The sequence below is a fragment of the Daucus carota genome, chromosome 4, assembly GCF_001625215.2.
Source record: "Daucus carota subsp. sativus chromosome 4, DH1 v3.0, whole genome shotgun sequence".
Lineage (NCBI taxonomy): Eukaryota > Viridiplantae > Streptophyta > Magnoliopsida > Apiales > Apiaceae > Daucus > Daucus carota.
Window position 1 is genome coordinate 3260981 of NC_030384.2, and position 11896 is coordinate 3272876.

The 11896-nt window shown below is 37.3% G+C and overlaps 2 protein-coding genes across 2 annotated transcripts; one reads left to right on the plus strand and one right to left on the minus strand.

The window, feature by feature from the left end:
• Window positions 1-4170: 4170 nt before the first annotated feature.
• LOC135151919 (ubiquitin-like-specific protease 1C) lies at window positions 4171-5275 on the minus strand. The gene is made up of 4 exons (XM_064091024.1): window positions 5170-5275; window positions 4899-5021; window positions 4629-4812; window positions 4171-4317 (listed from the first exon to the last, which is right to left on the minus strand). The coding sequence occupies exons 1-4, from the start codon at window positions 5190-5192 to the stop codon at window positions 4246-4248; spliced, it is 402 nt and encodes a 133-aa protein (XP_063947094.1). The 5' UTR covers window positions 5193-5275; the 3' UTR covers window positions 4171-4245.
• Window positions 5276-8910: 3635 nt separating this feature from the next.
• Window positions 8911-10479, plus strand: LOC135152114 (uncharacterized). Its single transcript, XM_064091950.1, has 2 exons — window positions 8911-9395; window positions 9480-10479. The coding sequence occupies exons 1-2, from the start codon at window positions 8911-8913 to the stop codon at window positions 10477-10479; spliced, it is 1485 nt and encodes a 494-aa protein (XP_063948020.1).
• Window positions 10480-11896: the final 1417 nt, after the last annotated feature.

Sequence of the window (11896 nt, forward strand, 5' to 3'; positions counted from 1 at the left end):
AATATTTTATTTATTTTAAATTTTTTGAAATAATAATACGTAATTCATACATAAAAAATAACCTTTTTATGAGACTTGTGAGAATAAAAATTATATATACACATTTATAAATAAAAATTTACCATATATAACCTATATTTGATAAAAGTTCAGAAAATTTGGATAACATAACACCACAACAATTATTCTTATATTAAAAATTTTATTACTCATATAATTTTTTATTTTCACAAATATTATATTATAAATTAATATTAGGATTGTCAAACAGATTATTCGGATACGGGTCTGTCTATATCCGTATCCGTATTCGAAATTGTCGGATTCAGATTCAGATAATATATACCTTATTTCGGATATAGATAATATCCGTTTTTTCTCAAATACAAATACGGATATTTCGGACGAATATCGAATTTTTCGAATTTTTTTTACATTTATTGACGATAATTATTTATATTTTCAATCTAATTTTATTATTTTTAAAATATACAATCAAATGATATTTTAAATATTATATCAAATTTGTATAAATATATTATTTAATTAATATGCACACATAAATACTAGTATATGTTATAGAAAAACATTAAAATTATATATAAAAATTTAAACATCATATATATCTAATTCTGGATTCAGATAACAAAATTTTCATCATTAACTTTTTTTTTTGCCTTTCATCTAATTTTATATGTGTATATTCTTCATTTACAATAAAATTAAAATAAAAAAATACTGTAAAATCTCGATAAATTTATTAATTTATCGAGATAATATTTACACTAATTTTATTACGTTAATATAAAAAAATTATTAATTAATTAAAATTATTAATTTATTGAGATTTAATTTATGTGAGATGAAAAAATATAATATTAACCATTTTAAGTTATGAAATGATAGAAATAAGGTTGATTCCCGATACCATTCTCTAATACCCACCTCCCCCTAGGGTATCAAAAACCCATACCTGATACCAGAATAGGCTCTCTCTCTCTCACTCATATTGTATCTTTGTCAGAAAATCATTAGATAATTATTACTTAATCCATTAGTTAATAATCTCTCCCAGGTAGACATGGATGTTGTGTTTCGAGGTTTCTATGAGCGAAGATCAAGTGGTTTTCAGTCCTTAAATTATACTTATTTCACTCAACTACCAAATCAATGTCTGTATAGTTATTTGTAACTGCATGTACTTATATTGTTACAATTATCTTATTAAATTGCTGGTCGGTCATATTTGACAGGTGATGTAGAGGATGTTGTGTTTCGAGGTTTCTATGAGCGAAGATCAAGTGGTTCTCAGTCCTCAAATTAAACTTATTTCACTCAACTACCAAATCAATGTCGGTATAGTTATTTGTAACTGCATGTACTTATATTGTTACAATTATCTTATTAAATTGCTGATCGGTCATATTTGTCAGGTGATGTTGAGGGTTACAATGCTGGCCATTACAATCACTTTGTTGGGAGTCGGGAAGCAATGTTGGAGACACAGTTGGAGAAGGAGAGGATTCAGAGAGCGATTTTAGAGGAGGAAGCACTAGCCAGGAGGCGGGAATTGGAGGCGGAAGTGAGGAGAGAGATGTGGGAGGAAAGAGAGTTGGAGTGGCGACGGAGAGGCGGTGATCCTATCACAACTTGTTATGTTGAACGTGGATTGTTTGATAAGAGAGTTACATTGCCTGTTGGGGAAAGAATGTGTGGTTTTCCGCGCTTAGAGGAGGGGAAGAATTTGAGGGAAAGAATGTATGATTATCCACGCTTAGAGGAGGGAACGATTGTTAGGGGAAGAATTAATGATTATCGGCCCTTAGAGAAAGGGAGGGTTAGAGGTTATGTAAAATTTTTAAATTAATTAAGTTATTTAGTAATGTATTTGATTGTCCTTCTCATTAAGCATGCTTCCATTTATTTATAAATTAATATTAATCATCAATTTTTACAATATTGCATTTAAAATGATATATGAGTATTAGTGTTTAAAAAATTATTTATTATGTTTAAAATATTCATAATCTTATCACGGGTATAATCTATCTATCCAAACATTATTCTTATAATTATTTTATATTATTTTTATATTAAGTTTTTCATTTCTGAATTATTTGATTTTGTATGTAATACAAAAATCACTTTTTTTTTTCAAAATGCACAACAAATCTATCTAAATTATAATTTATATTAAAATAAATAATAGTAAGTAACTGTGCAAAATAAGCTGGTATTCATATAATATAAGCATTACATATTTTACATATTGGAAACTAATATGCAAACCAATCATATTTCACTACTAGAAAAAAGGCCTTAGACATCGGCTAAAACCCGATGTCTATCTAAAATTCGACCGATGTCTTCGCGTGTGATGTTAAAGGTACTCGTGCAAAGACATCGGCTAAAACCCGATGTCTAAACTTGGCTTACACAGCGCTTCTGGGTGTACCTGATGTCTAAGATCCCATTTTCGTTATAAAATTAACTACTTCAAGATTAATATTAGGTAAATTAGGCCTTGTAAAACATATCAAACACAAGTAATTTATAGTCTTTAACATCGTGAATTAGATAAAAAACGATGTCTATTTGTTTATTTAAAATCGGTCTTTTTTTAATACAATGTCAAAAACGTAATAAGACATCAGCTATATGTCTTTAACCATTGTTAAACGATTGTTCTAACATCGGTTTTTAGTTTTCTAGCAGATAATATTTACCTGATGTCTATACAGTTTTTAGACATCGGTTATGCTCCATTAAAATGTTGTAAATTCAAGGTCTTTAACATCAGTTTTTATGTACAAGCTAGTAATCGATATCTGTTTTGAATGGAATTAAAATGAGCACCCCTGTTTTTGCATGAAACCCAAATATACCAAATCAAAATGTAAAAAAGCCATACATACATCCAACAGATCCGAAAAACAACCATATATATATATATATATATATATATCCACTTCTCCAATTCCAAAATCCAAACAACTTGATACCTAGCTACCAAATTCTATCATATGCAACCGCAATTACATCCAACCAAAAGCAGTTCAAACACATCGAAACAAACCTCGTCCAGCATCTCCGGAATGTCTTTTCTTGGCATTTGAGGTTGAGCAACAGCATGGTGATGTTTAGTAGGCGCAGGTGCAGCAGAGTGCAAAGGTTCTTTCTTTTCCTTCGGTACAGCAGGAAATGATCCACTACTCCTAGTACTAGGAAAGGTTCTTCAATCTCTTCAAGCTCAGTATTGTAAACTCTTCAAGCTCTTCAAGCCTCCAAATCTCCAGATCTGTTCAAATACGAAAAACCCAAAAATTAGTGAAAACAAAACCCAAAAGATATAAACCTAATTAGAGAGAGATAAACCAAGAAATTGGTGCTTCAGGTCAAGAAAAGTGGTTTCTCGAAGCCCCAATTTGGTGCTTCATCTAATTTGGGGTTCAATTGGAACCCTAATTTTCAGAGGCGAAGGTGTGACACCAGAGATGCGGCGGCGGCGTGACGGAGTGAGGTGGGATGAAGGAGGGAGATTGAATGTGTACGTCGGGGGAGGAGGGAGTATGAATGTGTCGGGGGAGGAGGGAGAATGAATGTGTAGGGAGGGAGGGGGATATTTTGTTTAAGTGTCGGGAGGGAAAAGAAGGCCGGGAAATTATTTTTGTTAAGTGTGGGAAGTAAAATGTGGGCATAGGAGTAGCTGTTGTTTTTTAAACATTTTAAAAATATTATTTAACAACGGTTAATAATTTAACCGATGTCTAAGAAAACTCCACAACGATTATTTTTTCAACCGATGTCTAATTGACTATTCTCATTTTTTAAAAATAATTATGACGTCGGTTATTTTCACTACCGATGTCTAAATTTCACGATGACATCGTTTAAAAAAAAACTGATGTCTTAAACAGTATGCACATCGGTCGTCTGACCAACCGATGTCTGAGCACCGATGTCGTAGGCAGTAATTCTAGTAGTGTTTACACAGTTCAAAACCAATCACAGTTCACAGTTCATATATAACCACCTGCATTCTATTTCCACAAAGTAAACTAATATGCAAACCTATTTAGGAAAACCTATTTAGGAAAACAAAATGGTACATACAACAAACTGTATGTATATCCCAAACTATTATTCATACAACAAACCAAAAGAATTCCACTTTGAGGAATTTCTTGCCCCTCGCAATACGTTGATTTTGACACTGTTTACACATGTTATTCTTGGCTATCTAGCTTAGGTGGGTGAAGCGTAGATTTTGGAAGCTTGTGCAGACTGTTTCAAAAGCTTTGATAAGTTGATTTCTGTCTATCACATGCAAGTATTCATGTCCATGAATTAGTCTTGACTCTAAAACTTTAAACCAAAGAGTTCCAATGCTTTATCTCCACACTTCCCTTCAAAAAATTACACTATCCGTACTAATTCTGTGGTTGTTTATATGATCATCAGACATTTTGTTTTTGCTATTTTGTGTATGAAACTCAGAAATTGGGGTGGCCCTGACTATAGGCAAACAAAATTTGCGCCAGGACTCCAAAATTTAAGAATCTCATATACATAAGTTTGTAAAGTATGTCATGTGTACATAAGGCCCCGAAAATAGAGAGAGAGAGTACCATTTCCAAATTTTGAATCTTGAATCTTTTTGGAGCTTGTTTAAGAAACAACTTCATGAAATACATAACAAACAGACCACAATCGTAATCGTTTGTTTGTTGAGGAACCTCAACTGTTTTTGTGTCAACGGTTGGAAAATCTGAACTTTCTCCTTTTAGGTTGTTCCACTTTTGTTTCAAAAACCTACAAACAGATTAACTTATTTCTTGTAAAGAAAGCAAATTAGTGAAAAATACACTTTAGTTGGCGAGGGGTCTCACCATTCTTACCATTTAATTGGTTCAGAAATTTTTGTAGCCTGGTGATATTCATACGAATCCAAATGAAGCAACATTGGACTCACGCCTTCTTCCTCGGCAAGAAAGCAGATAATTACCAAGCTCCAATGTTTTCTGTATAATACAAAAACAAAAACAAGAAAGTTAGAAAATTTTAACACTTCCTTTTATTGGGTATGGGGAAAAATAATAGAACTTCTAGTTAAGATTAAAATTTTCTTAAGTTGCATAAATATCGTGAAAATTAGCTTTGAAAACTTACTCCTCGAAAATTGGAATAAGCATGTATGAATACTTAAATATGTTTGTCTTCCACAATGTCTTAAATTTCCTGGCTAAATTTTTCTCCGACCCCTGCTACAAAATCAACTAAGCCAAGTTATTCCTTCAGTATCTAATCAAATCTTACAGAAATTTTAAACCAAACTACATAGTTTAATAAAAATAACTTATTTCTTATTTGTCAGAAATAAGTTAGTTATTTTTGAAAAAAGTACGTCAAACTGTACTTTTTACTGAAATAAGTAACTTATTTTTACAAAATAACGAATCTTAGACGTCCATACATATTTTTTTTACAAAAATAGTATGTGAATACAAAAAAAATTCCGAAATAAGTAACGTATAAGTTGTAAATAAGGAAAGCCAAACTGGATATTAAAGTTACCTTTTACCAAAAATAATATAATATATATACATACGTAAGGTTATGCAAGAATATCTTTACCTCTTTCATTACTTCAACCAGCTTTGGGTAGAAAAAATTGTCCATAAAAAGAAAATCTTCTAAAGATATTGTCCTCTTCAGATAGCTATAAAGAAAGATACCAAAGAAAGATACCGGGAATTAGTGCAAAACAAAAAATCGACATCTAAAGCTATATAGAGTGGAGTCTTTTCATTGTATAGCAATCTCAACATGGTACCTAGTAGAGCACAAATAAAAACAAAGAAATCCATGAAGAAACCTTATACTACCTTATGTATGTGTAAATAACATCATCATTGATATAGGATTCAGGAGCAAGACACTTCCGGACTTTATATGCCGTGTCCCTGCATATTTATTTTAAAATAATGGTAATCAAAATTAAGGCTAGTAAAATATATATATATATATATATATATATATATATATATATATATATATATATATATATATATATATATGGCTAGTACTATTTTGGGGAGGCAGGGTGTGGCTGCGATGAGGCAATTGTCGCCTCCAATCTAGCTATTCTATCTTCATGGTCCCGCAAGATCCATTGTCCATTTGTGCCTTAATGTTTTATCACCATCAGCGGACAGTGAATATATTTGGTTGAGTTGGAACACCTGAAATTAAACCAATAATTATTCACATAAGTATTTACATAAGGAAACAGACAATTCTACAAATATAAAACAGATATGAGCTTAGCCTATATAAGAGCATATGAGTTATAATTAATTGCAAAAAGTAATTAAACTCACCATCAACAAATAAATGCAACCGGTTGTTGACTTTCCTTTTTGAAATTTCTTGATACCCTCAATGAGATGGTCAAGAACATATTTGGCCCAATTGTATTGTGTAGCATCAGATACAATTGTAAGGGCCTTGTAAAGCTCTTGAGAAGGTTGATTCTTCACAATCGGACACAAAAAGTGACCCAAAATATACAGCAAAAACGCCTCCTTAATCTTATCAATTCGCTCCATATTTTTCATGTCATCTCCCAACTGTGAGAGTGTTTTGTTCTTATATTTCGCCCCCAGTTCATTACTTTTAGTGATGGAGTTAGATTGAGGAATTGCTTTTCCCTTCGATGGGATTCCCAACAGCTTTCCAACAACTTCAACACTGACTTCTACCCCGAAAAGAGGGCACGAGGTAGTATCAAACTTATGCAAAAGTTTCTCTATAAGTTTATGAGCCAACTTCATATTTGGAATATTTTTAAGGGCTCCAAACCCCATTTCTTCAACTGCCCTCTTCTTTTCACCATTATCTTTTATAGCTTCCATTATTTCCCAAATTTTCATTGGGCTGCATCTTGTTTTAATCCGCAACTGATGGTGCGGCTTCTTCTCCTTCTTGACCCCCCTCTCCGCAGCCTCCCTATTATATTCATCGCGTTTTTCTTTAGCTCTTTGGTTATAGTCATCTTTGTATTCACCACTATCCCACATCTCTTTGGCATCTTCGGTGACTTCCATTAAATCCAAGACTTCAACTTCTTCTAAACCTTCTTTTAATCCTCGGATGTAATCATTTCTGAGAAAAGGTAACATGTTCACATATATGAGTTTTAAGTAATCACATCACAAGAAATGGAAACTCAAGAAATGGAAACTCACAAGAATAATGTCCACCCATTTTGGTATTTCTTGCTTCGTTCTGCCATTTTCGGTTGAAATTGAATTGCGTTGAAATTAAATCGCAGTGTTTCCCTTTTGAATTTGAAATCTAAAAGTGAAGCGTTGAATTGGGTGAATGAATTGCCCTAACCTTTTTCCACTTTTGCCTACGTTTTTTATTTAATTTGCTCTAAATGTTGGATGTGCGTGCCCATGTTATAGAAATTACGTGCCCCAGGTAGGTTGATTGTACGAGCCCTAATTTGCTGAAATAACGTGCCCTAGTTAATGAATATACGTGCCTGATAGGGGTTGGATTACTTGATATTACGACCCGATCCGATAGGGGTCCACGTAGCCAGTTTAATTATAAGGAATCCCGCCTTGGCCCAATGGCGCTCTGAACCAGGTATATATGGGCCGTAAAAAAGACTTGGATGGGCACGAGGCCCATACAAAAGTCCAGCTACGAAACTAAGTCCTACGATACAACTAACTCTCGTAGATAAACGTCACGGAGTTCTTGGCAAGATAAGAGTTCTTTCTTATCTGTTACTCCGAAGCATACTTCGATACGAAGTCTGGAATGTGGGATCATACTCCCATCCAACTTCTGACTCCGAAGCGCCTATATAAAGGGCTCTACCCCTCATAACTAGAACTACGTTTTGGACTTGATTCTTCTCCTAGCAGAAGATACGTAGGCATCTCGCACCGAGACCAGTCCAAAGCACGAATCGCTCACACCCTTTGTTTTCTGTTCAATAACATTTGGCGCCGTCTGTGGGAATCCGACAACAACCATGACGAATCCAACCGGACCACGTTCTGAAATCCATATTCCACACAGTCGAACCACCGCCGGAGTCTCGACTGAATCAACCCCTGTAACTACCTCCCTCCCGCTCGGTACAACCATTGCTCAAACTACCGCTCCCCTGACTTTTGGCTCGCTGCCCCCTATAACTCGAGTAATTGCAACCATCACCGACGCCGGCACGCATTACACAACTGTCACACCAACCACTCGTGGAGGCACGGGTGATGATTATGTGCACATAACTGATTACGACTCCTCCGAATTGGAGCAAGAGCATGATAACCCCCCCCTCGAAGGAGAAGAGATACCGATCATACTCGACACCGTCGACGCCGCCATAGGCAGGAGGCTAATGAGCCCTGAGGAGCAACGAACCAAGCCTATGAGGATCGAATCCGTGCTTATGAGGAGGAAATTGCACGATTAAAGAGGGACCAGGCAAGGTTACCGCCTCCGGAACCAAGGGATGAAAACCCTCGTCAGACTGTCATGAATCAGATTCACTTGTTACCAGCAGGCGATGCCGATAACCCCGTTCCCCCTTTTACGCAAGAAATCATGGGTGCGAGAATTTGCCGAAAATTTAAGCTTCCAACCATTAAAGCTTACGATGGCACGGGTGATCCCGCTAATCATGTTCGGACCTTCATGAACGCTCTGTTACTCCAACCCGTCACTAAAGCGATCAAGTGCCGTGCTTTTCCTCAAACCTTGAGTGGGATGGCCCAACATTGGTATAGTCGCCTTCCCCCTAATTCTATCTCTTGTTTTGCTGATTTGAGCAGGGCTTTCATAGGGCAATTTGTTGGAAGCAAAACCCATGCTAAGAGCTCTGCCTCTCTAATGAATTTGCATCAAGGTAAGAATGAATCACTCCGGGAGTATATGAATCGTTTTACCAAAGAAGCCTTGAAGGTCCCAGACCTAGATCAGAAGGTAGCCATGATTGCACTCCAGCAAGGTACCACTGATGACAATTTTCGCCGTTCTCTAGCCAAAAGAGCCCCTGATAATATGAATGACTTACAAGAGAGAGCCGGGAAGTATATTAAGGCAGAGGAAAGCCTAAGGAAATCCCAGAGTAACCAAGGGCCGAACACTAACTTTAAGAAACGTGGGAATGATGCCGAGTATAACGCTGAGAACAAATATGCCAAAAAGGATAATGATGAGAAGTCGCCTGCTAAAAAGAAGGTAGGACCAAGGTTCACTGAATATGCTAGGCTCAACGCCCCGAGAAGTCAAATCCTAATGGAGATCGAAAAGGATGAGAGTGTCCGATGGCCGAAGCCCATAAGGACCGACCCCGAGAAACGAAACAAGGATTTGTATTGTCGATTCCACAAAGATACGGGGCATAAAACTGATGATTGTCGGCAGCTGAAAGATGAAATTGAATTCTTGATCTGAAGAGGCAAGTTGTCCAAGTTCACTAAGGATGGAGACAAAAGTTATCGGGACAATGACAGCCGTGGAAGAGACAATGATGATAAGAGAACCCAGCCTCGAGGGCCTGTGATTAACGTGATCTCCGGAGGGCCTACAGCTGCCGGAACCTCAAGTAACTCAAGGAAAGCTTATGCAAGGGAAGTAATGAGTATAGTTGGAGAACCCCCAAAGCGGGCAAAAATTGACTATGCAATGGCCTTCGATAACGTCGACCTCGAGAAGGTAAAGTTCCCCCATGATGACCCCTTAGTAATTACACCAGTGATTGGAAACTCGTCCGTAAAAAGAGTGCTCATTGATAATGGAGCCTCGGTGGATATCTTGTTCTATGATGCCTATGAAAAGATGGGATACTCTGATACTCAACTAACACCCTCGGATATGCCTATATATGGCTTCAACAATGTGGAAACCAAGATTGAAGGCATGATCCAACTCCCTGTAACTATGGGTACCGAACCTAGACAAGCCACATGTATGATAAATTTCTTGGTTGTTAAAGCCTCGTCGACCTATAATGCCATCCTTGGGAGGACGGGGATACAAGCTTTTAAGGCAATCCCGTCCACTTACCACATGAAGATTAAATTCCCAACTAGGAACGGAATTGGAGAGGAGTTGGGAGATCAGAAAATGGCCCGAAGTTGTTACATCGGAGCGTTGAGATCCGGAGGAACTGGGGGGCAAGTACTACCCATAGAGGACCTCGATGTCCGAGAAGAGGAAGAAAGGAGAGGCAAGCCCGCCGAAGACTTGATTCCAATCCCATTGTATACTGAGGAACTCGAAAAGGTTACTTATGTTGGAGCCTTACTTCAGGAAGACTTGAAGCAAGAACTAGTGAGGTTCTTGAGGAACAATCGTGATGTTTTTGCTTGGACAGCGGCTGACATGCCAGGCATTGATCCCTTGTTCATGACTCATAAGTTGAATGTGAGTCCTGATAGGAAACCGATTAAGTAAAAGAAGAGGAATTTCGCCCCCGAGAGGCAGGAAGCCATTAAACAGGAGGTAGATAAGTTGTTGGAAGCCGGATTTATTGAGGAAATTCAATTTCCAGAATGGTTAGCAAACCCTGTCATGGTCAAAAAGGCAAATGGAAAGTGGAGGATGTGTGTAGACTTCACTGATCTGAATGATGCTTGCCCTAAGGATTGTTTCCCTCTTCCAAGAATAGACACACTGATAGACGCCACTGCTGGCCATGAGATGCTAAGCTTCATGGACGGATTCAGTGGATATAATCAGATCCTGATGGACAAAGACGACGTCCCCAAGGTATCATTCATTACAGACTTTGGTGTATTTTGTTATTTGGTTATGGCATTTGGACTTAAGAACGCAGGAGCCACATACCAACGCCTAGCAAATAAGATGTTCAAACATCTGATAGGCAAAACTATGGAAGTATACGTTGATGATATGCTGGTGAAAAGTTTAAATAAATCGGATCACCTTGAACATTTGAAAGAAGCTTTTGAAGTCCTGAGGACGCATAAGATGATGTTAAACCCGGCCAAGTGTGCCTTTGGGGTTGGTTCCGGGAAGTTTCTTGGTTTAATGGTCTCCAAACGTGGTATTGAGGCCAACCCTGACAAAATAAAAGCTATCCTCGATATGGAACCTCCCAAGAGTGTAAGGGATGTACAGAAGTTGACAGGAAGGATTGCGGCCCTGGGAAGATTTGTATCCAAGTCAGGAGACAAATGTTTACCCTTCTTCAAAGCCCTGAAAAAGGTTAAGAATTTCGAGTGGACAGAAGAGAGCCAAGTAGCTTTTGAGGAACTGAAGAAGTACATGGCAGAGCCACCTCTCCTATCAAAGCCCATTGATGGTGAGACCTTGTATGTATATCTAGCTGTTTCAGAACAAGCACTGAGTGCTGTATTAGTTCGAGAGGAGTTGAAAATTCAAAAACCAGTGTACTACGTGAGCAAAGTTTTGCATGGAGCAGAGCTCAATTACTCGGTGATCGAAAAATTTGCCTTGGCCATGATTACGGCCTCAAGGAAGTTAAGACCCTATTTTCAATCTCATAAAATAGAAGTCTTGACAGACCAGCCTCTCCGTAATGTCATATATAGCCCGAAGGCTAGTGGAAGATTAATCAAGTGGGCAATTGAGCTCGGGGAGTTTGATATCCGATACAAGCCTCGAACGGCGATTAAAGCACAGGCTTTAGCTGACTTCCTCGTCGAATGTACCATTAACAACAAGGAAGTCGGGGGGCAGGAAGACAAGGTAGAAGAGCCCACCAAGGAAGAGAAACCTAAAGAATACTGGTTGCTATTTTTTGACTGGGCTTCAAAAACAAAAGGTAGTGGTGCAGGACTCGTGCTCCAAAGCCCCGATGGCTTTACTGTGGAATACGCTATCAAGT